The 27,296-nt window shown below is 40.1% G+C and overlaps 1 protein-coding gene across 1 annotated transcript in view; it reads right to left on the minus strand.

Moving 5' to 3' along the window:
• Positions 1 to 826: 826 nt before the first annotated feature.
• CFAP54 (cilia and flagella associated protein 54) overlaps positions 827 to 27,296 on the minus strand; it is a 294,342-nt gene continuing 267,872 nt past the window's right edge. Inside the window, exons 67-68 of the mRNA XM_061125597.1 lie at positions 23,589 to 23,663; positions 827 to 1,066 (exon numbers count right to left, since the gene is read on the minus strand). Coding sequence (XP_060981580.1) covers positions 947 to 1,066; positions 23,589 to 23,663 — 195 coding nt within the window. The 3' untranslated portion in view covers positions 827 to 946. The remainder of the gene's footprint in view (positions 1,067 to 23,588; positions 23,664 to 27,296) is intronic.

Consider the following 27,296-nt stretch of genomic DNA (forward strand, 5'->3'; position numbering starts at 1 on the left):
AGTGGTAAAGTTACTATTCAAATTCACGCCTATATAGTTCCATAGTCCATGTTCTAAAACTTTATGCAATGCTATCTCTCAGAAGTATAAAATATGAAAAGTCTAATTCACTGTAGATTTCTTCTCAAACCACACCTACAAACTTCTAAAGTTGACTGATTACTTTGAGTTGACTTGAGGTTTATTAAGAGATTCTCAGCCTTGGCACGGATAATTTACGCCAGATGATCATTGGTCGTGGGGGGCCCTTCTGGTCATTGTAGACCATTTCACAGCATCCCTGGCTTCTACCCAGTAGATGCTGGTAGTACGCTCTTTGAGCGCTGCATGTTCACTCAGTTGTATCAGACTCTCTGCAACCCCATGGACTGCAGCACACCAGGCTCCTCTGCTAGTGGAATTCTCAAGGCAAGGAATACTGGAGTGGGTTGCCATTTCCTTTTCCAGGGGACCTTCCTGACTCAGGGATATAACTAGTGTTTCCTGTGTCTCCTGCATTGGCAGATGGAGTCTTTAACACTGAGCCACTTGGGAAGCCCACTCTCTTTGGAGTTATAGTAATAATAATAACAAAATATCTGGACACTGCCAAATGCTACCTGAGAGCCAAAGCTGACCCTGGTCAAGAACCACTGGCTTAATTTCAGTCTTGCTGTATGGGCATCCAAAGACAACCTCAACATTATACAAAAGTGGGAATGTTGCACTGTGAACAAACATATTTTCCATGACTGGCTCTGTAAGACAGTTTTTAATAAGCAACAGCTTTGTATTTTAATTCAAATATCATTGAAGACATTACTCTTAACTATGATTTTTAGATAAATTTAGCTTGTGTAAAAAAGCAATTTTATTTTGCTTAGTATAAGAGGATAGCTCTGAAAGTTTATTACAAACCAAGTAAACCAATAACAATCCCTTTATAAGGCTAACATACAAAGGATGTTCAGGGAATAATTGACACCATCCAGTTGAAAAGGCTTCCTCCCGATACGATACAGCCACTAGCAAGATCAAAAAGTCTCTCCAGACTGAATATAGATGGCAGCGAGACATCAAATGGGACCTGAGAAAAAACATAAAAGCATTCACGAAATGCATTGTTTCAAACTATTGACTGAAGTAACATTCTCAAAACACACAAATACCAATTCTAGGTAATGATCTTATGTGAAATATTCTTAACTCTTGCCTAAGACACAAAATTTCACATCTCTACTTTGCTGAAATGTCCCATATATCATTTTCTATCCTAATAAGACTCATATCTATGAATATATAAAAGTGGCACACAGATTCATGTCTGTAAATCTACAAAAATGAGCCTATAAAATGGTAGACATTTCTAGAAATATGCATCATTTGATTTTATATAAGCATTGCATATTATTTTAAGTTTAGGAATTTTAGTCCAGTTCCTAATGAACCACTTCCCCTCAGAACACACTGTGCAGTGAACAAATCTCTCCCCCTCATTTTGAGTTTAAATTCTGACATGGTAAAGTGAATTATGTTTGGAGCTCCTTCTTTCTGAAAGAAAACACATGGTTACCACGTTGAGGACTAGTGCAGCCAAAGTCATCTGAAAAATGGAAAATAAAGATTGTTTCTGGGGTCATGGCACACTGGTAATTTAAGTGGGAAGAAGGGCAAGAAGGAGAGATCAAAAATGAAGGAAAGAAAACAAGTGTTTACTTGTTTCTGGGAAAGCACTTCATGCAGACTTAGATACTTGCGAAGATATACGAGCAAATAGCATGTAAAATGGTCACCATGAATTAAAGCCTTGGGGCCCTGAATCTTTGTAAGAAACTAGAGGACAAGTTTTATTAGTGTCTTGTCTTCTTGTTAAATTAAACTTTTATTCTGAAGAAAATACAATGAACTTAAAAATAGAGGCTGGTTTTCATTTCTTTTTCTTCACTTGATTGGATCAAAAAATGATAAAAGCATTCCAATACTTTCTATAACTTCAGATAATAAAGACTTGGAAAATTAATAATATTATGATTTCTTAATTCTGAAGTAATCAGTGTTAGCAGTTTCAAGAGTATCTTTCCAAAACAACAGAGATGGCATCACCAACTCAATGGACATGAGTTGAGCAAACTCTGGGAGTTGGTGATGGACAGGGAGGCCTGGCATGCTGCAGTCCATGGGGTCGCAAAGAGTTGGACATGACTGAGCGACTGAACTGAACTGAACATGTTTTTTTGATATTGAGCTGTATAAGTTGTTCATATATTTTGAAAATTAATCCACTGTCAGTCTCATCACTTGCAAATAATTTCTCCCATTCCATAGGTTGTCTTATCACTTTGTTTATGGTTTCCTTTGCTGTGCAAAAGCTTTTAAGTATAATTAGGTCCCATTTGTTTATTTTTGTTTTTATTTTCATTACTCTAGGAAAAAGTGAAAGTGTTAAGTTGCTCAGTCGTGTATGACTCTTTGCGGCCCCATGGACTGCAGTCTGTCAGGCTCCTCTGTCCATGGAATTCTCCAGGGAGGAATACTGGACTGGAGTGGGTACCCATTCCCTTCTCCAGGGAATCTTCCCAACCTAGGGATTGAATCACAGTCTCCTACATTACAGGCAGATTCTTCACTGTCTTGAGTAACAGATGGATTCAAATACAATCTTGCTGTGATTTATGTCAGAGTGTTCCGCCTGTACTCTCCTTATAGTGTCTGGTCCAGCATTTAGGCCTTTAGACCATTTTGAGTTTATCTTTGTGTGTGATATTTGAGAATGTTCTAATTTCACTATTTTACATGTGCCTGTTTAGTTTTCCTAGCACCACTTACTGAAGGGACTATTTTCTCATCATTGTACACTCTTGCCTCTTTTTTTGTAGACTGCATGCATGCTAAGTCACTTCAGTTGTGTCCGACTCTGTGCGACCCTATGTATAGCAGCCCTCCAGGCTCCTCTGTCCACAGGATTTTCCAGGCAAGAATACTGGAGTGGGTTGCCATTTCCTTCTCTCTTTTGTAGATTAATTGACCATAAGTATGTGGGTTTATTTCTAGGCTTTCTATCTTTTTCCATTGATCCATGTGTCTATTTTTGAGCTAATACCATGCTGTTTTGATTACTATAGCTTTGTAGGATAGTTTGAAGTGAGGGAGCATGATTCCTCCAGTTTCATTCTTCTTTCTCAGGATTGCTTTGGCTATTCAGGGTCTTTTGTGTTTTGATACAAATTTTAAAACTTTTTGTTCTATTTTTGTGAACTCTGCCATTGGAATTTTGATAGGGATTGAATTAAATTTATATATTGCTTTGAGTAATACTTCCCTGGTGGCTAGGACAATAAAGAATCTGCCTGCAATGCAGGAGATGGGGGGTTGATCCCTGGATCAGGAAGATTCCTTGGAAAAGGGAATGGCTTATCCACTCCAGTATTTTTGCCTGGAGAATCCCATGAACAGAGGTGCCTGGCAGGCTACAGTCCATGGGGTCGCACAAAGTCAGACACATCTGAGTGACTAACACTTTCATTTTCTTTGAGTAATATGGTTATTTTATTTTATTTTATTTTTGCTGTTTTTTTTTCCCATTTATTTTTTATTAGTTGGAGGCTAATTACAATATTGTAGTGGTTTTTGTCATACATTGACATGAATCAGCCATGGATTTACATGTATTCCCCATCCTGATCCCCCCTCCCACCTCCCTCTCTACCCAGTTATTTTAACAATAATAATTTTTCCAATCCATGAACACATAATATCTTTCCATTTATTTGTGTCTTTTTCAATTATTTTATTAGTGCATAATACTTTACCATGAACAAAACTTTCATCTCCTTGATTAAAAATTTTCCCCATGGTCTCTGGGGCACTTTGGACACTTCTCCAGTATTGGCTTTCAGAAATTTTATGGACAGTTCTGGGTTTTCCTTAGAGAATTTCTCAGGAAAAGTTAGGTTCCAAGTGAAATTATAGAATTTCTTTATTTGTCATTCATCAGAGATAATATTGGCAATCATATAATTATTGAGAAGTATTGTATGTGTTTAGTAAATAGTCTTGAGCCCAAATTGATATGGATAAGATAACAGAGAATCTTGGTTGCTTTACCTGGATTAGGAAAGGTTTTATAGAAATAAAGGAAAAAATACCTTGATAGGTAGCAGACTGTAATTTAGTTCAAGTAGATTATGATTCAAGGAGCAATGTCAAAGACAGGATGGTGATTTTGCCTGCCTAGAGAGGATGAAAGTATGAAACAGTACAAGGAAGGCAAAGGAAGTCCATCAAGGTGGGGCACAGTGAAGGGTTTCATTAAAACCTGGCCTGGACTTGAACTTGCTCAGACGGCTTCTGAAAGCCACTGGAGCATTAAAGGTTACTCGCCAATGCTGTATTTTATATGAGTCTCAGCATGAAAACTAGATCTTACCATAACGAAAGATTTATTACTTTTGTTCCTTTGCTCTCACTATTTTCCTTGATTGAAAGAAAAGTTGTACTGTCTTCAAAGTATCTATGAGTTTTCTTGAGGCACTGAGTTTTTTACTGAGCACCTCCTTTGAGACATCTGCTTATTTCTCTCAACCCAATGTCAGTTGCCTTTTCATTGATTTTAAGTTTTAATAAGCTAAGAAAAAAAGGGAGAAGGCCAAATAACCACTAAACAATTAGATTTACCTACTCTTATGATTGTTAGGTGGAGGAGGGCATGGCAACCCACTCCAGTATTCCTGCCTGGAGAATCCCATGGACAGAAGAGCCTGGCAGGCTACAGTCCACGGGGTCACAAAGAGTTGGACAGGACTGAGTGATTAAGCACAGCACAGCATAATTGCTAAGTGGGATATGAAAAAGTGCAAGCACTGTGATACAGATGGATTTAATTTTGTGTCCTTTCAAGAACCTTAAACACAGAGTCACAGACATAAAAAGAATAGCTTCAAGGCAGGAAAACAAATACTGTTTTTATACAGCATTCTCACCTGTCTTTTCCTACCATGTTTTCTATATCTTCTCTATATATCACCTGAATCTTTGAAGTTAGTGATTTATTGGATTTTTTTTTTTTTTTTTTTTGGATTGGGGGAAAAAGATGCATTTCACAGTAGAAAAGATAATGTGATACTAGCTTACTTAGGAGTTGATATCATGAATGACTAGTGACCCAACTAATAAAAGTTTCAAATGAGAGGGAACTATTAACAGATGTATTTGGTTTCTCTATACTTTATATGACCAAGTGGATCCCATTATCACCAATAATGTTATTCTCCCCAGTCTAACAGAAATAGCACCTAACTCTAAGGAAAATGAGGAAGGCTTATAAACAACTCTATCAGACATAGAAATTTCACACTTTTCTGGGAACAAAATTATCTTTTTCATCAACTGAGTTTTTGTATTAATAAAATTTAAATATAACAGAAAAGAAGTATTTTAAAAAAACATAATATCAGATCAAAGAGTCAGACTGGTAAGATAATAGAAATCTTTTAAATTAAAATTTAAAGAAATAACATTGTTAAAAAGACATTTTGCAGAGAAGAAGAAATTTAAAAATTGAAGACAAGATTATGGCAGAGAAAGCATATGTTCTGAAAACTGGTTCGATTGTCGTACTGCCTAAGAATAGGATCTATTCTTAAATCATCATGCCCATCACCATCACAGTTACTGACACTCTGCAACCACCGAACCCTGGCTATTTCCTTGAGCTCTTGAGTAGAGTTCACCTTTTAATAAAGGGCAATTCTTGCTCAGACATATTACCCCTTATGATCAGGAAACCAAAGGTTTCAACCCAGCTGAAAATATTTCAGCAACATAAGGAGACCTGTCTCCATTTTCACATCTAAGTAGATGCCAAAAATGTTTAGGACAATGGCTTCTTTATTGAAATAAATGAAGAGCACCTCCATGAGAGGAGCTAATATTGAGGGAGACTACATTCATTGGGATATATGTTAAAAAATCAATATTAGGTGATGTTCATACTTTACAGTTATGACACAATAATAAATAAATATTTGGTCTATGTCTCGGTTTTTGGTACAGAGCTCCTAAAACCTTGGAAATTTTCTTTCATATGCTTATAAAATGACTAAGGTGAGGAAAGATGCCTAGATAGCTTCAGGATGAGGTTGGTCACCAGGAAAACCAACCATGTGATTAGAGGGGTAAACTTCCAGTCTAATAACTCAACCTTTGGGGAGGGAAGAGCAACTGAAGATGGAGTTCAATCACCAATGTCCAATGATTAAATCAACTGTGCCTATGTAATGAGACCTCAATAAAAACTCCATGATGAGGACTTCCCGGGAGGTCCAGTGGTTGAGACTCCATGCTTCCATTGCAGGGGGCATGGGTTTGATTCCTGGTCCAGGTGCTAAGGTCCTACATGACACACAGTAGGGCAAAACACAAACAAAACGAAAGCAAAATGCTTCCTTAAATGACACATTTTAAGGAATTTCTTGGTTGGTAAACAAACTGATGTGCTGGGAGGGTGATACACTCAAGGAGGGTATGGAAACTCTGCTCCTTCCAACCCCTATGTCTTGCCCTAATGCATCTTTTTGTATTTGGCTATTCCTCAGTTGTATCCTTTACAAAAAACTGGTGCATGCTGCATGTGTACTGAGTTGCTTCAGTGTACGACTCTGTGCGACACTATGGACTACTGGCCTCCAGGCTTCTCTGTTCATGGGATTCTCCAGGCAAGAATACCAGAGTGGTTGCCATGCTCTCCTTCAGGGGATCTTTCTGACTAAGGGGTTGAACCTGCATCTCTCGTGTCTCCTGCATTGGCAGGCAGGTTCTTACCACTAGTGCCACCTGGGATAATAAACTAGTAAACTTAAGCAAAGTGTTTTCCTGAGTTTTGTGAGTTATTATAACAAATTATCAAACCTTAAGGAACACTGGGGGAACTTCTGAATTTGCAGTCTGCTGTGGCAGAAGCGTAGGTAACCTGGGCACCTCACTTAAGCTGGCATCTGAAATGGGGGCATTCTTGGACTGAGACCTTCACCTGTGGGAGTCTGTGCTAACTCTTCATAGTGGTGTCTGAAAAGAATTGGCTTGCTGGGCATCCAGTTGGTGGCAGAAAACTGTAGCATCAGCTAGTGTGTCCAGAAAATCCTATAAGACTTGTATCTGGTATTATATAGATTAGGGCAGTGTTTCGCCACTGAATGCCTTTGGGCTTTTCCTTCACTCTTCCTCCTCCTCCCTGGTACCCCTTCTGCACACATTGCCTGCCCTTCATATCCTACCCCAGGCTGAGCCAAGGCCTGATGTGATGAAAAATGATAGTACTGGCACCAATAGCTCCATTATGGGTATATGCTTTTTATACAGAACTATTTAAGAAAACAATCCTTTAAGACCAAAAGAGACCATTAAGAGAAAAGTAAAAAGTTTAGGCTGTAGATATCCAGGCTTCTTTTGAGGACTTTTTGAGGACTCAAGAGTCTAAGTCCCAGAGAAAAGAGCTTTTGAAACCTGACCCCTATTGTGCAGAAAGAACGGCTGCTCTCTCACTCCAGCAAAGTCTTTTTCACCAAATAAAGAACTAATAAAGGGTCTCAAACAGGGCAAATCCCCTTCAAAACATCAAACTCTAATCAGAACAGGAAGCAGGAGTTATACAACCAACAATGAAGTGCATAAGGCATAAAGGCCAGATGCAAGTTCGTGGCCAAGGATTCAGTGCTTATAATCAGGGGTTGGAGGAAGAATTAAAGGAACAGTGTTCTGGGTTAGGTGATTGAATACAAATGCTAATACTCAATGTGCTGTAAAACTGAGTGTCTATTCCTCACTCTCTGTGGAGATGTATAAATTCTGATATTGTTCTATATGTGATGACATTGTTCTTACATCATTGCCTTTATTTTCAGAAAATGGCTTTAAAGTTTTATCAAGTCCTTTTTTTTAACTCTGGGGAAAAAGTGTTTCTCTGACAAGGGAAGCCTGTATTTATTGAGGACTGGATATGTGCTGGAATCTTTGCTTTACAGACTTTATTTCATTTGTAAATTAACTGTTAAAATGGAGGTCAAAGGAAAATGTGATTGAACTCTGGGTCACACTGTAGAATGTATTTTTAATCATGAGTGGGTGACTTGTGTATGATGTTTTCCCCTCACTTTTACATTAGAAAATAAACTTTAAACCAGCAAGAATGTTTCCAAGTTCCTTTAGAACTCTTTCAGTGCCAATAAATAAAGATTAATTGAGCACTCTTACGAACTCATCACCAGTTGGGGAATCTTCATTTTTTATTTATTTTTTAACTCATTGTTGTGGTTCAGGTTCCTGGGAAGCAGAGCCTGATATGGAACTTCGCTTTTAGGAAGTTTATCAGGGCAGTCCCTTGGGATCAACACACATGGGGAAAGGAGAGAAAGCAGGATTCAGCAGAGAGAGAGAAGATGGGCTGCAGTGTGCTCACAACAAACCCCATGCCAACCCCATGGGGAGTGGTGAAGCTGCAATGGCCCTTTAGAGTTGTCCTAAATGTGGTTTTGGGGGGTCGGGTCATTTCACCATATCAACCAGTAATTAGATACAGACATCTTCCTGCCCCCCCTGAGAAAGGCCATGCCTTGAGGCAGGCAATTCCTGGAGAGTGTTGAGGGTTGAAGGCTATTGGTCCACACATTCCCATAGCTGAGAATACAAGTTCTTCAGGGGCCACAAAGGTGTAAAAATTTAATTCAGTGGTTAACTCTGTGTGTGTGTGTGTGTGTGTGTGTGTGTGTGTGTGTGTGTTAGTTGCTTCTGACTCAGTTGTATCTGACTTTTTGTGACCCCATGGACTGTACCCGCCAGGCTCCTCTGTCCATGGGACTCTCCAGGCAAGAATACTGGAGTGGGTTGCCATTTCCTTCTCCAGGGGATCTTCCCAACCGAGGGATTGAACCTGAGTCTCCTGCATTGCAGGCAGATTCTTAACCATCTGAGCCACCAGGGAAGCCATTAAGCAAATGGCAATTTGGCAGAAAAACACATACTAGTATATAGCCAATACGAGCTGATGGGAGATTTAATGTATTGAAATTTTTTATACTAGATTCCTAGAGACTTATTTTCTGGGTCATGGTAAAACGAACTTAATACATTCCCAGTATTATTGCTATTAATCACTTTATTTGATTACCCTCAGGAACATTTCCCCCTCTGGAGTATGAGGAAGAGAAGTAGAAACTAAGGAGTAGGAAGAAGCTTCAGAAATAATATCTTCCCTCAAATAATGTCCTCCCATAACTTGAATATGAAGAAATTCAATAATTTTGCCTGCAGCTTAACTTTTCTTGAGAAATTCCCTATGGAAGGCCTAGAACTTTACATAATTTTTTTCCCCCAAAGCGGGAGCTGAAAACGAGTCCAGGGGCCCACAGAGCCGGTGTGAGGAGCAGGGGCCTGGAGTTGGGGGAATGTGGGAGGAGAGGGGTGTTTCATGTTTGAGAGGCACTGCAGGCAGAGTTCAAGGGCAGCGGAGCAGAAGGGCAGAGGCAGTGCTGCACAGTGGTTAGAAGTGTGACCTGGGAAGCCAGTCTGCCTGGGTATAAAACCTGGCTCTAACGCTAACCAGTTAAGGGACCTTGGGCAAGTAACTTACTTTTCTCACATGTAAAGATTTTTTTTTTTTAATAGAAATCTAAACAGAAACAGAAACCTAAAGTCACGTTCTGAAAGAACTTCAGAGTGCAGTGAGGATTAACTGCCTGCTGCTGTTAACATACAAACCTCGTGGCTTACAACAGTACAGGTTTGCTCTCTTACAGGCCTGGAGCTAAGAAACCTGAATTCAGTTTCACGGGGCTAAAGTCAGGGTGGAGGCAGGGCTGGTTCCTCCTGGAGGCTGTCAGCAAAGAACCTGCTTCTTTGCCTATTTTAGCCTCTAGAGTCCACCTGTCTTGGAATATGGCTGCCTGTTCCATCCTCAGAGTACATCACTCCAATCTTGGCTTCCATCATCACTTTGCCATCTCCTCTTCTGCTGTCAAGTCTCCTTCCGCCTCCCTGTGGCAAGGATACTTGGGACTACATTTAGGGCCCATGCAAATAATTCAGGATAATCACTGCCACCTCAATATCCTAAACCTGATCTACAAAGTCTGTCTGGTCATATAAAATAATGGGTTCTAGGGGTTAGGGTGTACACATCTCTTGGAGGGGGAGCATGATGCAACCTACAAAAACGTGTGATTAAATGAGACAGCTTGGTTCAGAAGAATATCACATTTATATCATTTCTTCTCAACAGAGTTTTGGTAATTGAAGCTACTGAATTAAGTGTTTAAAAAATTCATGGCATTTCTGCAGATGCCTGCAGTGCCAGAAGGTATTAGTGCTCACTAAATAAAGTACATACTTGTTCCTCCATGGTTCTCTACATCCTTGCACATTAGGGTGAGGCCAATAGGATCTGAGCAGAAATTATGACACGGATTCCATGCTGGCTCTTACAAATGGTCAACTTAATTTATTGCCTAAACCGGGAGACTCTTGAGAATAAAGGGAAGTATACTAACTACTGGGCCTCCCTGGTAGCTCAGCAGTAAAGAATCTGCCTGCAGTGCTGGAGTTCAGTTCAGTCGCTCAGTTGTGTCTCTCTGTGACCCCATGGACTGCAGCACGCCAGGCTTCCCTGTCCATCACCACCTTCCAGAGTTTACTCAAACTTATGTCCATCGCATCAATGATGCCATCCAACCATCTTATCCTCTGTCATCCCCTTCTCCTCCTGCCTTCTATCTTTCCCAGCATCAGGGTCTTTTCCAGTGAATCAGGTGGCCAAAGTGTTGGAGTTTCAGCTTCAATATCAGTCCTTCCAATGAATATTCAGGACTGATTTCCTTTAGGATGGACTGGTTGGATATCCTTGCTGTCCAAGGGACTCTCAAAACTATTCTCCAACACCACAGTTCAAAAGCATCAATTCCTCAGCCCTCAGCTTTCTTTATAGTCCAACTCTCACATCCATACATGACTATTGGGAAAACCATAGATTTGACTAGATGGACCTTTGTTGGCAAAGTAATGTCTCTGCTTTTTAATATGCTGTCTAGGTTGGTCATAGCTTTTCTTCCAAGGAGCAAGTAGTTTTTAATTTCATGGCTTCAGTCACCATCAGCAGTGATTTTTGGAGCCCCCCAAAATAAAACCTCTCACTGTTTCCATTGTTCCCCCATCTATTGGTCATGAAGTGATGGGACCAGATGCCATGATCTTAGTTTTCTGAATATTGAGTTTTAAGCCAACTTTTTCACTCTCCTCTTTCATTTTCATCAAGAGGCTCTTCAGTTCTTCTTCACTTTCTGCCATAAGGGTGGCACAATCTGCATATCTTGAGGTTATTGATATTTCTCCTGGCAATCTTGATTCCAGCTTGTGCTTCATCCAGCCCAGCATTTCTCATGATGTACTCTGCATATAAGTTAAATAAGCAGGGTGACAATATATAGCCTTGACATACTCCTTTCTCTATTTGGAACCAGTCTGTTGTCCCAGGTCCGGATCTAACTGTTGTTTTTTGACCTGCATACAGATTTCTCAGGAGGCAGGTCATATGGCCTGGTATTCCCATCTGTTTAAGAATTTTCCTCAGTTTATTGTGATCCACACAGTCAAAGGCTTTGGCATAGTCAATAAAGCAAAAGTAGATGTTTTTCTGAAACTCTCTTGCTTTTTTGATGATCCAGCAGATGCTGGCAATTTGATCTCTGGTTCCTCTGCCTCTTCTAAATCCAGTTTGAACATCTGGAAGTTCACAGTTCATGTACTGTTGAAGCTTGACTTGGAGAATTTTGTGTAGTACTTTGTTAGTGTGTGAGATGAGTACAATTGTGTGGTAGTTTGAGCATTCTTTGGCTTTGCCTTTCTTTGGGATGGGAATGAAAACTGACCTTTTCCAGTCCTGTGGCCATTGCTGAGTTTTCCAGATTTGCTGGCATACTGAATGGAGCACTTTCATAGCATCATCTTTCAGGATTTTAAATAGCTTAACTGGAATTCCATCACCTCCACTATCTTTGTTCATAGTGATACTTCCTAAGGCCCACTTGACTTTACATTCCAGGATGTCTGGCTCTAGGTAAGTGATCACACGATCTTGGTGATCTGGGTCATGAAGATCTTTTCTATGTAGTTCTGTGTACTCTTGCCACCTCTTCTTAATATCTTCTGCTTCTGTTAGGTCCATACCATTTCTGTCCCTTATTGTGCTCATATTTGCATGAAATATTCCCTTGGTATCTCTCATTTTCTTCAAGAGATCTCTAATCTTTCCCAGTCTATTGTTTTCCTCTATTTCTTTGCATTGATCCCTGAGTAAAGGCTTTCTTATCTCTCCTTGTTATTCTTTGGAAGTCTGCATTCAAATGGGAATATCTTTCCTTTTCTCCTTTGCCTTTAGCTTCTCTTCTTTTCTCAGCTATTCGTAAGGCTTTGTCAGACAACCATTTTGCCTTTTTGCATTTCTTTTTCTTGGGGAGGGTCTTGATCACTGCCTCCTGTACAATGTCATGAACCTCCATTCATAGTTCTTCAGGCACTCTGTCTATCAGATCTAATCCCCTGAATCTATTTCTCACTTCCAGTGTATAATCTAAATCGATTTGATTTAGGTCATACCTGAATGATCTAGTGGTTTTCCCTACTTTCTTCAATTTAAACCTGAATTTGGCAATAAGGAGTTCATGATCTGAGCCACAGTCAGCTCCCAGTCTTATTTTCGCTCACTGTATAGCAATGCAGGAGACGAGGGTTCAATCCCTGGGTCGGGAAGATCCCCTGAGAAGGAAATGGTAACCCAGTCCAGTATTTTCGCCTGGGAAATCTCATGGACAGGGGAGTCTGGTGGGCTATAGTCCATGAGGTCACAAAAGAGTCAGACAGAACTTAGTGACTAAACCACCACCAACCATATTAGCTATTACACCAAATCAACAGGTATACACTCTGACTGCTGCAGGCAAACCTGAATATCTATAATCACCCAACTTAAAAACATCGTGCAAAATCCCCAGCCCTCTTCTCCTCTGACTGGGAGGCCAGGTAGTCCAGATAGAAGAATTACAAGCTGAAGGTGAGTTGCCCTCCCCTTGCTGGACTTTTATGAGAAATAAACCTTTATTGCCAGTTCACGGGGTATTTGTTCATAGAACATAGCCTAAGCTACGTCCTGACTCAGACATGGACACTCTGGCAAGCTTGCTCTCCCCTGACTGTATTCCTGAATAGGGGACATTCCATCAGCGCTAAGGGTTTGACTCCACTTAAAGGTCAGGTCATTCGCTCTCAGCAGCAAAGTTGCAGAAAGAAACACTTTAACTGGGTCCAAATGCCAACTCTGGGTTCCCTTCAGAACAGCTGTGACTGGTCTGCTTACGGGCTTTTGACCTGGGAGACCGAAATAAAAACTCCAGAGTTTGAACAATACTTGGCATTTCTTGATGCTTTTTTTTATGAAGGAGTTCAGTAAGCTTAACATCTGGCAACTCTAAACAGGGGGCTCTTTTTCAGAGCAAAGACTTAACAAGGAATGTGAAGTGATGTTGGCATTTTGTTCACAGGACTTTGTTGGTGAGAGGGAAAGCATGAAGGGCTTTGTTGGTCAGCAGCTCCCGCTGCAGCAGAAACGAGAGGGCAGCCCTGTGAGCTCTGGTGTGAGGAGGGAACACAGCTCAGGCTAACCCCTTTGTTCACATCCACATACCCCGCAAGCAGCTGCCAACCATTCTTCCTGCATGGCCACCACTGACTGGCAATTTCTGATAAGAAGTGTAGCAGAGCATACAATTTACAAAGCAGTTTCACACAAAGTATTTCTTTCTAGCTTTTTTTTCAGGATCTCTAGGTTGAGCAGTCAGCCTTCGGTCTGTCAATATTAATAAGAGGCTGTGGACGGGAGGGGGCAAGGAAAGAGAAGGAGGAAGAGGAGGAGGAGCGGCAGTAAGAAGATGAATCAGATTGGGATCCAGCCTGAGCCTCCCTGAACATCTAACCCATCCTGTGTGCCTGCTACCACTTCAGGCACTCTCGGGCTAATGCTGATTGTGTGGCCAAAGTAAAACGTGTCAATATCTATATGGATTTTTTGTTCATCAAAAGCATAGTTTAACGATTCTCCAGAAAATTAAGCTGAGGGGGAAAAATACCAATCCTCAAAGCTTCCATACTGTATGGTTCTTCTAATATAACATTCTTAAAATGACAAAACTATAGAAATGGACAATAGATTAGTCATTGTCAACAGCCAGGGTTGGGGGGAGGTGGTGTGAGAGTTGGGAGTGACTATAAAAGGACAATAGGAGGGGTCCTTGTTGTGATGAAATTGTTCTGTAGTCTGACTTTATTAATGTCAATATCCTGGTTGTGATATTGTAATATAGCTTCATGCTGTACTACATTATTATGTTATATTTTTATTTCATGTGAGTCTATAATGAAGAATGGTTGAAAAATAATATTAAAATTATATTAAATGTCTATTTGCTCTTTTGAAAAGTTGCAAGCATTCAGATAGGCCAAAGGTCACTAATGCAGAGAGTTATTAATGATCAAATGAAGAAATGACTCATTTCCCATTATTTCAAGTCTGGGGAAAATAAAGATGGCCGCAGCGTATTGGAAGCTTACACATGGTGTTGACAGGCAGTATATCAGATGTGTCACGCCCTGTCTCTAATGTAATCCTACACGAGGAGGAGCTATCATCAAAGTAATGGTAAGGAGCTGAAGCAGAGAAGGAAATGTGAGTAGCTCACCATCACATCATAATAGATGGTGGAACTAAGAATCAAATCATGCTTTTATCTGCTAAAATACATTGCTTCTGAGACCTTCAACAGCATGGAAGTGACCTGAGGTCTTTAAGGACAAATGGCTTGTCCACAGGAGTAACGCTGGGGCTCGGGTGTTCGTAGAGCACTCTTTCCACCACGCTGTGCTCTCACGGGTGGTTGAGAAGAGAACATAACGGCAGTATCAGTTGCCTGAGAGACGGGAAACAGGGCAAAAATCTCGGAAAGGCTGGTGTCCAAAGTATAACCAGGAAAATGGGTAAATTTACACCAGTTTCTCCTCTGTAGATTTATTTGAATATAAAGAACTCTAATTCAGAGCCTTTCAAAAGATCTGTCCACTGATTCAGAAATGTGGGGCAAAAATCAGCATCCCCCTAAAGTGCATTATAATTACACTGTTAAGGGACCAGTTTTTTAATCAAGACAAAATCATTACCAAAAAATGGATGAAGTGAGTGAAAACTAAGCACTTAATTCAGTTTGCAGTGAGATAGAAAGCAATGAACAGATCTGCTAAGAATGTCCTTGCCTCTCACCACCTCTGAAGTTATACAAAGTGACTCAACTTTGGGAAACTGTCCCCTTGATTCTGAAATACAGCTGTATCCAAAATGAAGCCAGGCTTGCTTTCTCAAGCAGCGCACATACTTCTCGCCACTTTTCCAGTAAATACACAATATCAGGTTCATGACTATATTTTGGTTTAAATTACATCCAAGTATCACTACACCCCCAATTGCATGTCTGAGAAAAGTGGGACCAGTGCCTTGAGCACAGGGAACACAAAGGCTCTTGGCTCCTGGACGAGTGAGAGCTGTTTCACCTTGACACTGTTGCTGGCAAATCTCTGGGAGATGAGCGTTTTGAAAATGCTATAAACAGCTTAGTCTTTTCTTAGCATTTTGAAGAGCACATTAATAGCCTGGCCTTTTCTTAAGGGCTTTCTTTTTCCTTTAGCCAAATTTGACAGTTGGAAGTGAACAGTGAGCGGATGGAATCAAAGTCAGAGCTGTGTCTTAAAAGCAGTGTGGAAATGATGTCATCCGGCATTGTCTTCAAAAGAATATAAGAATATTAAGTGGATGTCTCATGAACTTACATACAAAGGATACTCTTCACTTGAGGACAGAATGATAATGTCTCACAGAAGAAAGATGTAATTCTTGATATCCATAAAATCTATTCAGACAGCTCTTAGCTGGTACCAAAAACCCTGCAACTCTCAACCAAAAGAAGTTATATTAATAGAATTAATTTTTTAATACTTAATAAACTATAGAATAGCTTGTTCTCCATGCTGTAAATGACAGTTTAAAGATGGTATTCTCATTGTTACCATTTGGGAAATTTTGTTAAAAAGAAACCAAGAGGTGTATGGTCATGTAACAGAATTAGCCAAAGGAAGTTAAAAAGCATAGCACTACCTTCTCGGACTTACCAGCTCCCCAAAAAGTGATATGGAAGCTCTCCTACATAAACAGGGACACATGCAACCCCATCCAAACCAGAAAAACTGCACAGCTTATTTCAAAGGGTATGTCGAGAATCCACCTCGTTTTTCCGCTGTCTTTGTATAAACACACAGCAACTCCATAGCAGCTGAATTTTTAAAAACTGACTAAACAGTTGGCCAGGAGCAGTGTCTGCTTAGAGCAGGAAGAGGCCTAGAAATTAGGAATGCTTTATTGGATGTTGTGGCCAACTGCATTTTCCCAAAATGGCTGAAACAGTGTTCTTCATACTGCTGGAAGTCAATAATTACCAATGAACAGAGAGTTGTGTAAGATGACTTAGTCCTCCCCACAGTCAGTCACAGCAAGAGCAGAAACAATATTTTCGGCATCATATTTAAATCCTATCTGATAACTTGGAAATTGTAGTAATTTGAATTTATGTAGGCAATAAAAGGATAGCTTCATCACTGGCACACCAAAAAATATACCTAATTGTCATTTGCACTGTGTGGTAAGAAGGTCAGCATGGAGCACTCATTCTCTTACTTCATTTCCTTGCTAGTCGCAGGTTCTTTTTGTCACAAGCTATGTGGCAATATTTATTTTAATCAAGAAGAGGCAATACAAGCAAAGGCAATTATAATAGGTAGGTTCAGTAAGGAACTAAACAGCAAGATCTCATCCCAGTGACAAAAAAAAAAAAAAAAAAAAAGCATGTAATTGTATTTTTCTGACAATTTATTTCTTGGAACAAGCTTGTAAATGCCCATGCCCCAACCAGCACTATCAGGTTAAGTCTAGCTCTCAGTGGAGGGGTTAGCATGGGGTCAATTGGAGGCACCTTCTCTTGGACCAAAGATGCAAGACTGGGATCTCATGTTGGAATCTTGCACCTTGACTTAATTTCTCCAAGACCAACAGTGACTTATGCTACAGGAACAGAAAATGACTCCTGGTTTTCTATCTTTAGCACCATTGCTCTCCTTTTCTGTCAATGTTTCAGAACAAATTTGTATCTTAAAAATCAGTTGAAATTAGTTGATTAGAGCTTGAAGAATTCAAACACAGAAGGCAGGACCATGGTAAAGATAATGATGATGACAATGAAATAGTTAATAATTTACTAAACATTTATTTGTACTAGCTATGCTGTGCTAAGTCATTTCAGTCGTGTTTGACTCTTTGTGACCCCATGGACGGTAGCCCATGAGGTTCCTCTGTCCATGGGATTCTCCAGGCAAGAATATGGAGGGAGTTACCATGCCCTCCTCCAGGGGATCTTCCTGACCCAGGGATTGAATGTGCATCTTTTAGGTCTCCTGCATTGGCAAGCGGGTTCTTTACCACTAGCGCCAGCTGAGAAGCCCCTATTTGCACTAGACCCTACTCCCAATACTAACATACTTTATTTACTTTAATCCTCAAGATTGTGAGGCATTATTGGTATTATTATCCCACTTTATATCTGAGAAAACTGAAGCTTAGAGAAGTTAAATAATTTGCCTTTGGGTCAAACAAGATCCAAGGTTGGGATTTCAACCCAGGTCTGTCAGGAGCCAAAGCCCATTAATGTTATAAATCATGTGTGTTTAAAAACCAATTTTTTTCTGTGACATACTCTTGCATTGCAGGCAGATTCTTTACCATCTGATCCACCAGGGAAGCCCTTGTAAACCACGGTTTGTACAAAATGAGATTTAAGCCTGATCTTTTAATTACCAATGGTCTGCTGTAGTAATTCTACACATTTCCACAATAAAAAAAATTAAGGTCTTCACTTTAAAAAATGGGACAAGAATATGAATGGCCAGATGAAAAAAAATTAATCAGATATTAAATTTCAGATATTGAAAATTAAAGAGAATTTAATTCAGTTCAAGAAACAGTAACCAAGTGATGTCCTGTACAAGGCACTGTAGGAATTCATTCAAAGACTGCGAGAGCATCACCCCTGCTCCAGAGAAGCCAGAGCACTAGTGGCAGGGACACGTGTGATGTTCCAAGTCTTACTAAAATACAGTCTCCTAAGAGCAGTCTTCCCTTACCGCCCATCCAACCTGCTGACCCATCCTCTGTTACTTCCTATCACAGGGATACGCGTACTTTTTCTGTAAAGGGCCAGATGGCAAATGGCTTAGGCTTTGCAGGTTATATGGTCTCTGTCAAAACCACTCAGCTCTGCTGTTGTAGTTTGAAAGCAGCTTTAGACCCACTGGTAAACAAATGAACATGGCTGTGTTCCAATAAAACTTTATTTACAAACAGGCAGTTGGCCAAGTATAGTTGGCAAACTGGGCGCAGCCTGCCAACCCCACTCTAACATCTCACCCTGTTTTTTCCTTCGTAGCACTTAACAAAGTGTGGCATTATCTTATTTACTTATTTACTGTTTCCCTCCACAAAAAAAATAGCAGCTCCAAGAGTGTGGGGTCCTTGTTACTCATTCACAGCAGGCTCTCTAGGGTCTATAAAAGAGCCTGGAATAGGAAGTGACAACCCACTCTCCATTCTTGCCTGGAGAATCCCATGGACACAGGAGCCTTGTGGGCTATAGTCCATGGGGCCACAAAGAGTCAGACATGACTGAGTGACCAACAGACACATTTCATTTAGCACAATGTTTTCAAAGTGTATCCATGCTTTAGCATGTATCAGCACTGAATTCCTTTTTAAGACTAAATAATATTCCATTGTATGCATTTACCATATTCGTTTATCCACCCTTCGGTGGATAGATGAACATGCGCAACTCACTCTATGTATTTGTTCATCAGTTACATGATTGAACACCATTCCACAAAAGGAGAAACATGAACTATATGAACTATATTTGGCCTTACTATTAATAAATATAAAATAATTGAAAATGTCATTTTTTACTTGTTAGATGTACAACAGTCAGAAGAAGAGAAAGAAGAGGAGGGGAGGAGGGGTGTAAGGGGGAGGGAGAGAGAGAGCAGAAAGAGGAAGAGAACTAGTGTGGATGGGTATGTGGGTAAACTGGGCCTGTCACTACTACAGATAGGAGAGAAAACTGGTGGCCATTTGCAATTATACACCAAATTGTAAATGCCCATTAAAAAAGGGCAAAGGATTAAACAGACATTTCTCCAAAGATATACAAAAGGGTAATAGGCACATGAAGGATTCTCAACTAAATCAGTTTTAGAGAAATGCAGGTCAAAATCACAATGAGATACCACTTTACATACATTAATATGGCTACATTCAAAAAAGAGAAAATATGTGTTGGTGAGGAAATGGAGATTTCAGAATGCTCTTGCAGTGTTGGTGGGAATGTGAAATGGTGCAGCTCTCGGGGGTCCTTAAGAAGTTAAGCTCAGAATTACCATTTGAGCCAACAATTCCTCTCCTAGGTATTTACCTAGACACTTACACTCATGTTTATGGTAGCATCATTTACAAGAGCCAAAAACAGAACTACCTCGCATGTTCATCTATCCACAGAAGGGTGGATAAACGAATATGGTAAATGCATACAATGGAATATTATTTAGTCTTAAAAAGGAATTCAGTGCTGATACATGCTAAAGCATGGATACACTTTGAAAACATTGTGCTAAATGAAATGTGTCTGTTGGTCACTCAGTCATGTCTGACTCTTTGTGGCCCCATGGACTATAGCCCACAAGGCTCCTGTGTCCATGGGATTCTCCAGGCAAGAATGGAGAGTGGGTTGTCACTTCCTATTCCAGGGGATCTTCCCATCCTAAGGATTGAACCTGCATCTCTTATGTCTCCTGCATTGGCAGGCAGACTCTCTACCACTAGCACTACCTGGGAAGTCCAGATGAACTAAGCTAGCCACAAAAAAAAACAATATTGTATGACTCAATCTATATGCAATGTTCAGAACAGGCAAATAGTAGAACAAAGGTTACCAGGAACTTGGGGAGGAGAGGAAATGGGGAGTTATTATTTAATGGGTACAAAGTTTCTAATTGGGATGGTGAAAAATCTGTGGAGATGAATGGAGGAGATGTTTGCACAACATTTTGAATGTAGAGGACACAAATAGATGGAGAAATATACCATGTTCATGGATTGGAAGAATCAATATTGTGAAAATGAGTATACGACTCAAAGCAATCTATAGACTCAACGCAATTCCTATCAAGCTACCAACAGTATTCTTCACAGAAGGAGAACAAATAATGTCACAATTTGTATGGAAATGCAAAAAACCTCAAATAGCCAAAGCAATCTTGAGAAAGAAGAATGGAACTGGAGGAATCAACCTGCCTGACTTCAGGCTCTACTACAAAGCCACAGTCATCAAGACAGTATGGTACTGGCACAAAGACAGAAATATAGATCAATGGAACAAAATAGGAAGCCCAGAGATAAATCCATGGACCTATGGACACCTTATCTTCAACAAAGGAGGCAAGAATGTACAATGGAAAAAAGACAACCTCTTTAATAAGTGGTGCTGGGAAAACTGGTCAACCACTTGTAAAAGAATGAAACTAGAACACTTTCTAACACCATACCCAAAAATAAGTTCAAAATGAATTAAAGACCTAAATGTAAGACCAGAAACTATAAAACTCCTAGAGGAGAACATAGGCAAAACACTCTCTGACATAAATCACAGCAAGATCCTCTATGATCCACCTCCTGGAATATTGGAAATAAAAGCAAAAATAAACAAATGGGACCTTATGAAACTTAAAAGCTTTTGCACAACAAAGGAAACTATAAGCAAGGTGAAAAGAAAGCCTTCAGAATGGGAGAAAATAATAGCAAATGAAGAAACAGACATAGGATTAATATCAAAAATATATAAGCAACTCCTGCAGCTCAATTCCAGAAAAATAAATGACCCAATCAAAAAATGGGCCAAAGATCTAAACAGACATTTCTCCAAAGAAGACATACAGATGGCTAACAAACACATGAAAAGATGCTCAACATCACTCATTATCAGAGAAATGCAAATCAAAACCTCAAAGAGGTACCATTACACACCAGTCAGGATGGCTGCTATCCAAAAGTCTATAAGCAATAAATGCTGGAGAGGGTGTGGAGAAAAGGGAACCCTCTTACACTGTTGGTGGGAATGCAAACTAGTACAGCCACTATGGAGAACAGTGTGGAGATTTCTTAAAAAACTGGAAATAGAACTGCCATATGACCCAGCAATCCCACTCCTAGGCATACACACCAAGGAAACTAGATCTGAAAGAGACACATGTACCCCAATGTTCATCACAGCACCATTTATAATAGCTAGGACATGGAAGCAACCTAGATGCCCATCAGCAGACGAATGGAGAAGGAAGCTGTGGTACATATACACTATGGAATATTACTCAGCCATTAAAAAGAATTCACTTGAATCAGTTCTAATGAGATGGATGAAACTGGAGCCCATTATATAGAGTGAAGTAAGCCAGAAAGATAAAGACCAATACAGTACACTAACAAATATATATGGAATTTAAAAAGATGGTAATGATAACCCTATATGCAAAACAGAAAAAGAGACATGGGATGTTCTGAGAGAATAGCACTGAAACAAGTATACTATCAAGGATGAAACAGATCACCAGCCCAGGTTGGATGCATGAGACAAGTGCTCAGGGCTGGTGCACTGGGAAGACCCAGAGGGATGGGATGGAGAGGGAGGTGGGAAGGGGGATTGGGAAGGGGAACACATGTAAATCCATGGCTGATTCATGTCAATGTATGGCAAAAAGCACTACAATTTTGTAAAGTAATTAGCCTCCAACTAATAAAAATAAATGGAAAAAAATACACTTTAGAAATGATTAAAATGATAAATTTTATATTATATATGGCTAACCACAATAAGGTATATACAGGTCTTTCTTGATTTAGGAAGGGGTTGTGAAAAGTGTCTGACTCTTTGTGATGTCCCAATAAATGGGTCAATAAATGGATCTGCAGAGAGATCAAACCAGTCAATCCTAAAGGAAATCAATCCTGAATATTCATTGGAAGGACTGATGCTGAAGCTGAAGCTCCAATAGTTTGGCCACCTGATGCGAAGAGCTGACTCATTAGAAAAGACCGTAATGCTGGGAAAGACTGAAGGCAGGAGGGAGAAGGGGATGGCAGAAGATGAGTTGGTTGGATAGCACCACTGACTCAATGGAGTTGAATTGAGCAAACTCCAGGAGTTGGTGAAGGACAGGGAAGCTTGGCATGCTGCAGTCCATGGGGTCAAAAAGAGCTGGACACAACTGAGCAACTGAACAGAAACAATAAATGGATAAACTCATCGTGGGCTGAAAATATTTTAAGTCAAAAATATCCTTAATATACCTAACCTACCAAACATCAGAGCTTAGCCTAGCGCACACCTTAAAAGTGCTCAAAACACATACATTAGCATACATTAGCCCTCAGTGGGACACGGTCATCTAAAACAAAGCCAACTTTACAATAAAGTGTTGAGTAGCTTATGCATACTTATTATGCACATGTATTGCATACTGTACTGAAAGTTAAAAACAGAATGGTGGTTACATGTATGGATTGTTTCCTCTTGGGATCATGTGGTTGATGGGAGCTGTGGCTCACTGCTGTTGCCAAGCATTACAAGTATCAGACTGCATATCACTAGCCTGGGAAAAGTTCAAAATTCAAAACTCGAAGTACAGTTTCTACTGAATAGGTACTGCTTTCACAATACTGTAAAGTTAAAAAATCATAAGTTGAATCACTGTAAACCAGGGACCATGGGTATATGCTTTTTACTCCAAAATCCTATTCCTAGCAATTAACTTGGAGGATGGGTAATGCAGAAGGGTGAAATAAGTATGTACTAGAATCCATCAACTTCAAGATCCATGAATAAAGATCTAATTATATAAATAAAGCCTGACATGACAATATACAAAAGAAACTGTTATGTAGGCATTAAATTGAACAGGGTAGACTTTACACAAAAAATATCTCCGTTAACACTATTGCTGAATAAAAAAAAAAAAAAGTTAAAATATGTGTGTGCAGAATGATCCCACTGATGTAAAAATTCTAAAGTCTAATTATATATGAAAAATATGTAAGACATTTTCCAAAATGTTAATAGTGGTTATTCTCTAAATGGAAGGTTTGAGATGATTTTAAGATTATCCTCTTCACAAATTTCTGTACTAGTTTATTTTCTAACAAAAAATATGTCTAACCAAAATAACATGCTGTTACAAACTCATGTTTATCACTTTTTTCACATTAATTAAGGAGGGTTAGGCCCTTGATACTTTCATAATAGATGTTTTCTGCAATTCCATTTCCATAGCAACAACATACTTGTGAGAGAATCAGATACAGTTTTAAAAGAGATACATACCTCAGATAGTGGAGTTGCCATTTCATCACTCAAAAACAAGGATACTATTTCATTGCAACAGACAATAATCATGTTCTAGAAATAAAAGACAACACAGTGAGGTTGATCTTATTGGTAAAATACTGGGTATTTTAGTTACAAATTATTTGTTCCATTTGTCTTTTGCTACATCATTCTCTAACCCTAGTTCCCAGGATGAAATTTAGAGGTATTCAGAGGTCACAATCTTTAAAGTAATTACAGTTACTTGAAAAGATACAGAATAGCCACAAAATATAAGATTTAATGATGAATAATACATTATTTTAGGATTTTTCCCCCTGCAAATTCACCATTAAAATTCATATGTTACAGAAGAACAGGTAAAGGAATTTACACCAAAATAAGATTTTGGAAGACTACTTTTCTTCTGAGAAGAGAGCCCTGGAATAAAGAGGGTTGGATCTCAGAAAGGGTTTAAGAAAAGCTGAACAGTTGGGAATTGACAAAAAAAACAAAACTGGAAAGAGTAAACAAAGAGGAAGAGAGTGGTAGCAGGTAGGATCTCAGCAGGGGCATGTGAACTCTTAGCTGTGAAGTCCCAGGTGCTGCAACTAAGACCTGGCAAGGACAAATAAATAAGTATTTTCAAAAAGAGGAAGAGTCAGCATCATCCTCAGTCCACTGTTGAGGACACTGCTGAGGCCCCTACTGTATGGCCACAGCTGTGTTTCTGGGTGGACACTGGACCCAGGAGAGATCAACCTGTAGGCAGGGTTGAACCAATCAGATTCTCCATCACTGGGATTTTACATAAGGAAAGACGACAGAAGAGAGCTGTCAGCGGTACTGGCTGCATGAGCTGAGAGGTCCCAGCAGGAGGAGGAGAAAGCAGCCCCAGGACCAGATGTATAAGGAGGAGGAGGAGGAACAGATAAAGGAGAACTTACGCCCCCTATGGGGCCGTGTGCACTCTTGGCTCCTGACTCTCCAAGTTTCATTTTCTGTGGGGTACACTGTGTTTGGTCCCTGGTCCTTGGTTACACAAGAGCTTACTGACCATGCCCTGCCAAGCACTGCCTCCTTACCAAACCTATTTCATTTGGGTTAGTGTAAGTACTGATAAAGTTTCTTTACTTACAACTAAAGGAGTCATGATCATAAGACTGTCAGAGATAAACTGCTTATCTCACAGTGCTGCTCACATCTTTCGACAGCTTGCTTTTATTTCAGTACTATTAGTAAATACATGTACTAACATCCAGAAATATGAAAATGATCAAAGTGCATTCATTTTTAAATTAACGCTCACCAAGGCTGGCTAAAAGCCTTAAGATAAAGAAACAACTGAACTCATATTAAAGTTTTAACAAATGCACAAACATAGAAAAGATCAAAATTTGGAGTTCCAAAGCTATAGCTAATTCTATTCACTTTAACAAATATATCTAAGGCATTCTACTAGGCAGTGTGGAACACGAAGATAAAGAAACAGACCCTGTCCTTACAAAGTGTATAAAGAACTGAAAAAAAAAATAGATTCATACTAGACTAAATAATACGCCAGGTAGGCATGGTCAGAACATGGGTAGCTAGGACATGTTATAAGAGCCTAGAGATGGGAGAGAGAGTAATATGTATATGGAACAGGGAACATTTCCTGGAGAAAGGGAATTGAGACATGAGAAAGTAGTAGCTGGCAGAGGGTGGGGACAAGGATGGAGGGAGCCATGTAAGCAATGTAACAGCAGATACCCAAGGAACATAAAGAGCCTGGTATGATCTTTACCATGGAAGTGTATTGGAAGCTTGGTGGTAAGAGTGGTGAGGAATAAGACTGAGAAGTATACTCATAACAGGACATGTAAATGTAAGGAATTTGGGTTTTGTTGCTTAGGAAATTGAGAGGCACTGGACTGAGGGGATAATGATTGCTTTAAGAAAATATTAATAATTCTGGCCATCTGGCCACTGTTTAAAGGTTAACTAGCCTAAGAAGAGATAAGAGAAAGCAATTAGATAGGAGGCGTCTCACATTGGGCGGGAAGCATCATGACCAGAAGTAGGGCAGCATTCATGGGACTGGAAAGGATGGAAGGCAGCAGGACATCCAGCACTCATCGGGGTCACCAGCTCTCTATGGTGACCTTTGCAGTCTTGCCCCCGTTACTAGACTGGGCAACACACATCTTGGAGTGTGTTCTTACATATTCTTGTTTGTCCCTATTTCTATGTTTCTAATTGAGTTCTTAGGACTGGGTAAAGTATGTTTTCTTTCTATACAGAAGGTTGCAATAATATCTGTGATGGGCCACTGTCATGATTTCATCAAGAGCTATCAAGCAAAACAACACTGTCTGTATCATTAAACATTTCACATAACAGATGGAGACAGCCATGTTTTTTGATAAATGCCTTCCACGGTCTGTCTCAACACACAGTGAACAGAAATTTTGCCTCAACAACGTTCTATTTCTTTGGTGTTATTTCAGGTAGACCACGCATAGATGTTGGAAACTGGCTGACGTGCTGTTGGGCTGAGAGGGACCTCCCATGACCTTTCTGCCTCAGAAACAAAGACAAGGGAAGTGACAAGCTCATCAGTTCCTGGGAAGGCTGCCAGAGGGACGCTGCAGTTGGCAAGGGGGGCCGGAAGGGCACAGACGGTCTCTTGCTCAATATTTGCCATTTCCCCCTTAAGAAGGAGCATCTGTTGATTCTGTGAGTGGAGGGCCTCTGAGTTACTTCAAAACTAACAGAGCCAACTTTTTGACTTTGAAGTTTTTCATGGTCATTCACCAGTTTTAAGAAAAAAAAAAAAATTCTAAATTGCTTTCCATCCTCCAAACTCTTGCTTCCCGCATCCCTCCTCCACATGCCATCAGGGTTATCTTAGCAAATCTCAGGAGGGGTCATGGGATGCTCTTCTGGGTGCTGCCCCCACTTTCTCCAACCCCCACCCCTCACCCAGCTCTGCTTTCCCAGGGTCCTACATTCACCCTGCACCCCTGACACCCCGATATAACATCCAGCTCCATGACTTCACATCTCATCTCCTGCTGGATCCTTGGTCTGGAGTGGGTGCTCTCCATAGGTCTCCAATGAGAAGTTTCATGAGCAACTACTGAAGAGGCACTATATGTCAGCTACTGGGCAAGGTATTGAACATCAAAAGATGAAGCAGACCCCCAAGCAAAGGAATTCAAAGTCAAGAGGTAGGAAGAGACACAGAAAGAGATAATGGCCAAAACAATATACAATAGTAAGGGGGCACAGGGTATTTGGGGGTGCAAAGAAACATGGTCTTTATTTCAATCTACAGAGGCTAACAGAACGCTGCCTGACCTACTGAAGCAAGGACCAAGTCTAGTTCAGTTTTCTCTTTTAACACACACACACACACATCTATGTGAATGAGATTTGTTTAAATGATAACTTAGAATAGTTGCCATCAACAGTCCCCCCATTGAGAAGGAAGGATTCTAGCAACCTTGCTCTTTTGTGTAAGTGTAGCACCCAGAATGGAGGAAACAGGAAAACGGGAAGGTGTCAGGGAGACAAAGCGACTTCAGTAATCAGGAGTTGAGCCAGAGTGGGAAGCTGAGAGCAGGCAAAACACTCCATGCAGACTGAATTGGAGGGAGTTCATGCTTAGTTGCTCCGTCATGTCCAGCTCTTTGCAACCCCATGGACTGTAGCCAGGCTCCTCTGTTCATGATATTTTCCAGG

The sequence above is a fragment of the Dama dama genome, chromosome 22, assembly GCF_033118175.1.
Source record: "Dama dama isolate Ldn47 chromosome 22, ASM3311817v1, whole genome shotgun sequence".
In the NCBI taxonomy this organism is placed as follows: Eukaryota; Metazoa; Chordata; class Mammalia; order Artiodactyla; family Cervidae; genus Dama; species Dama dama.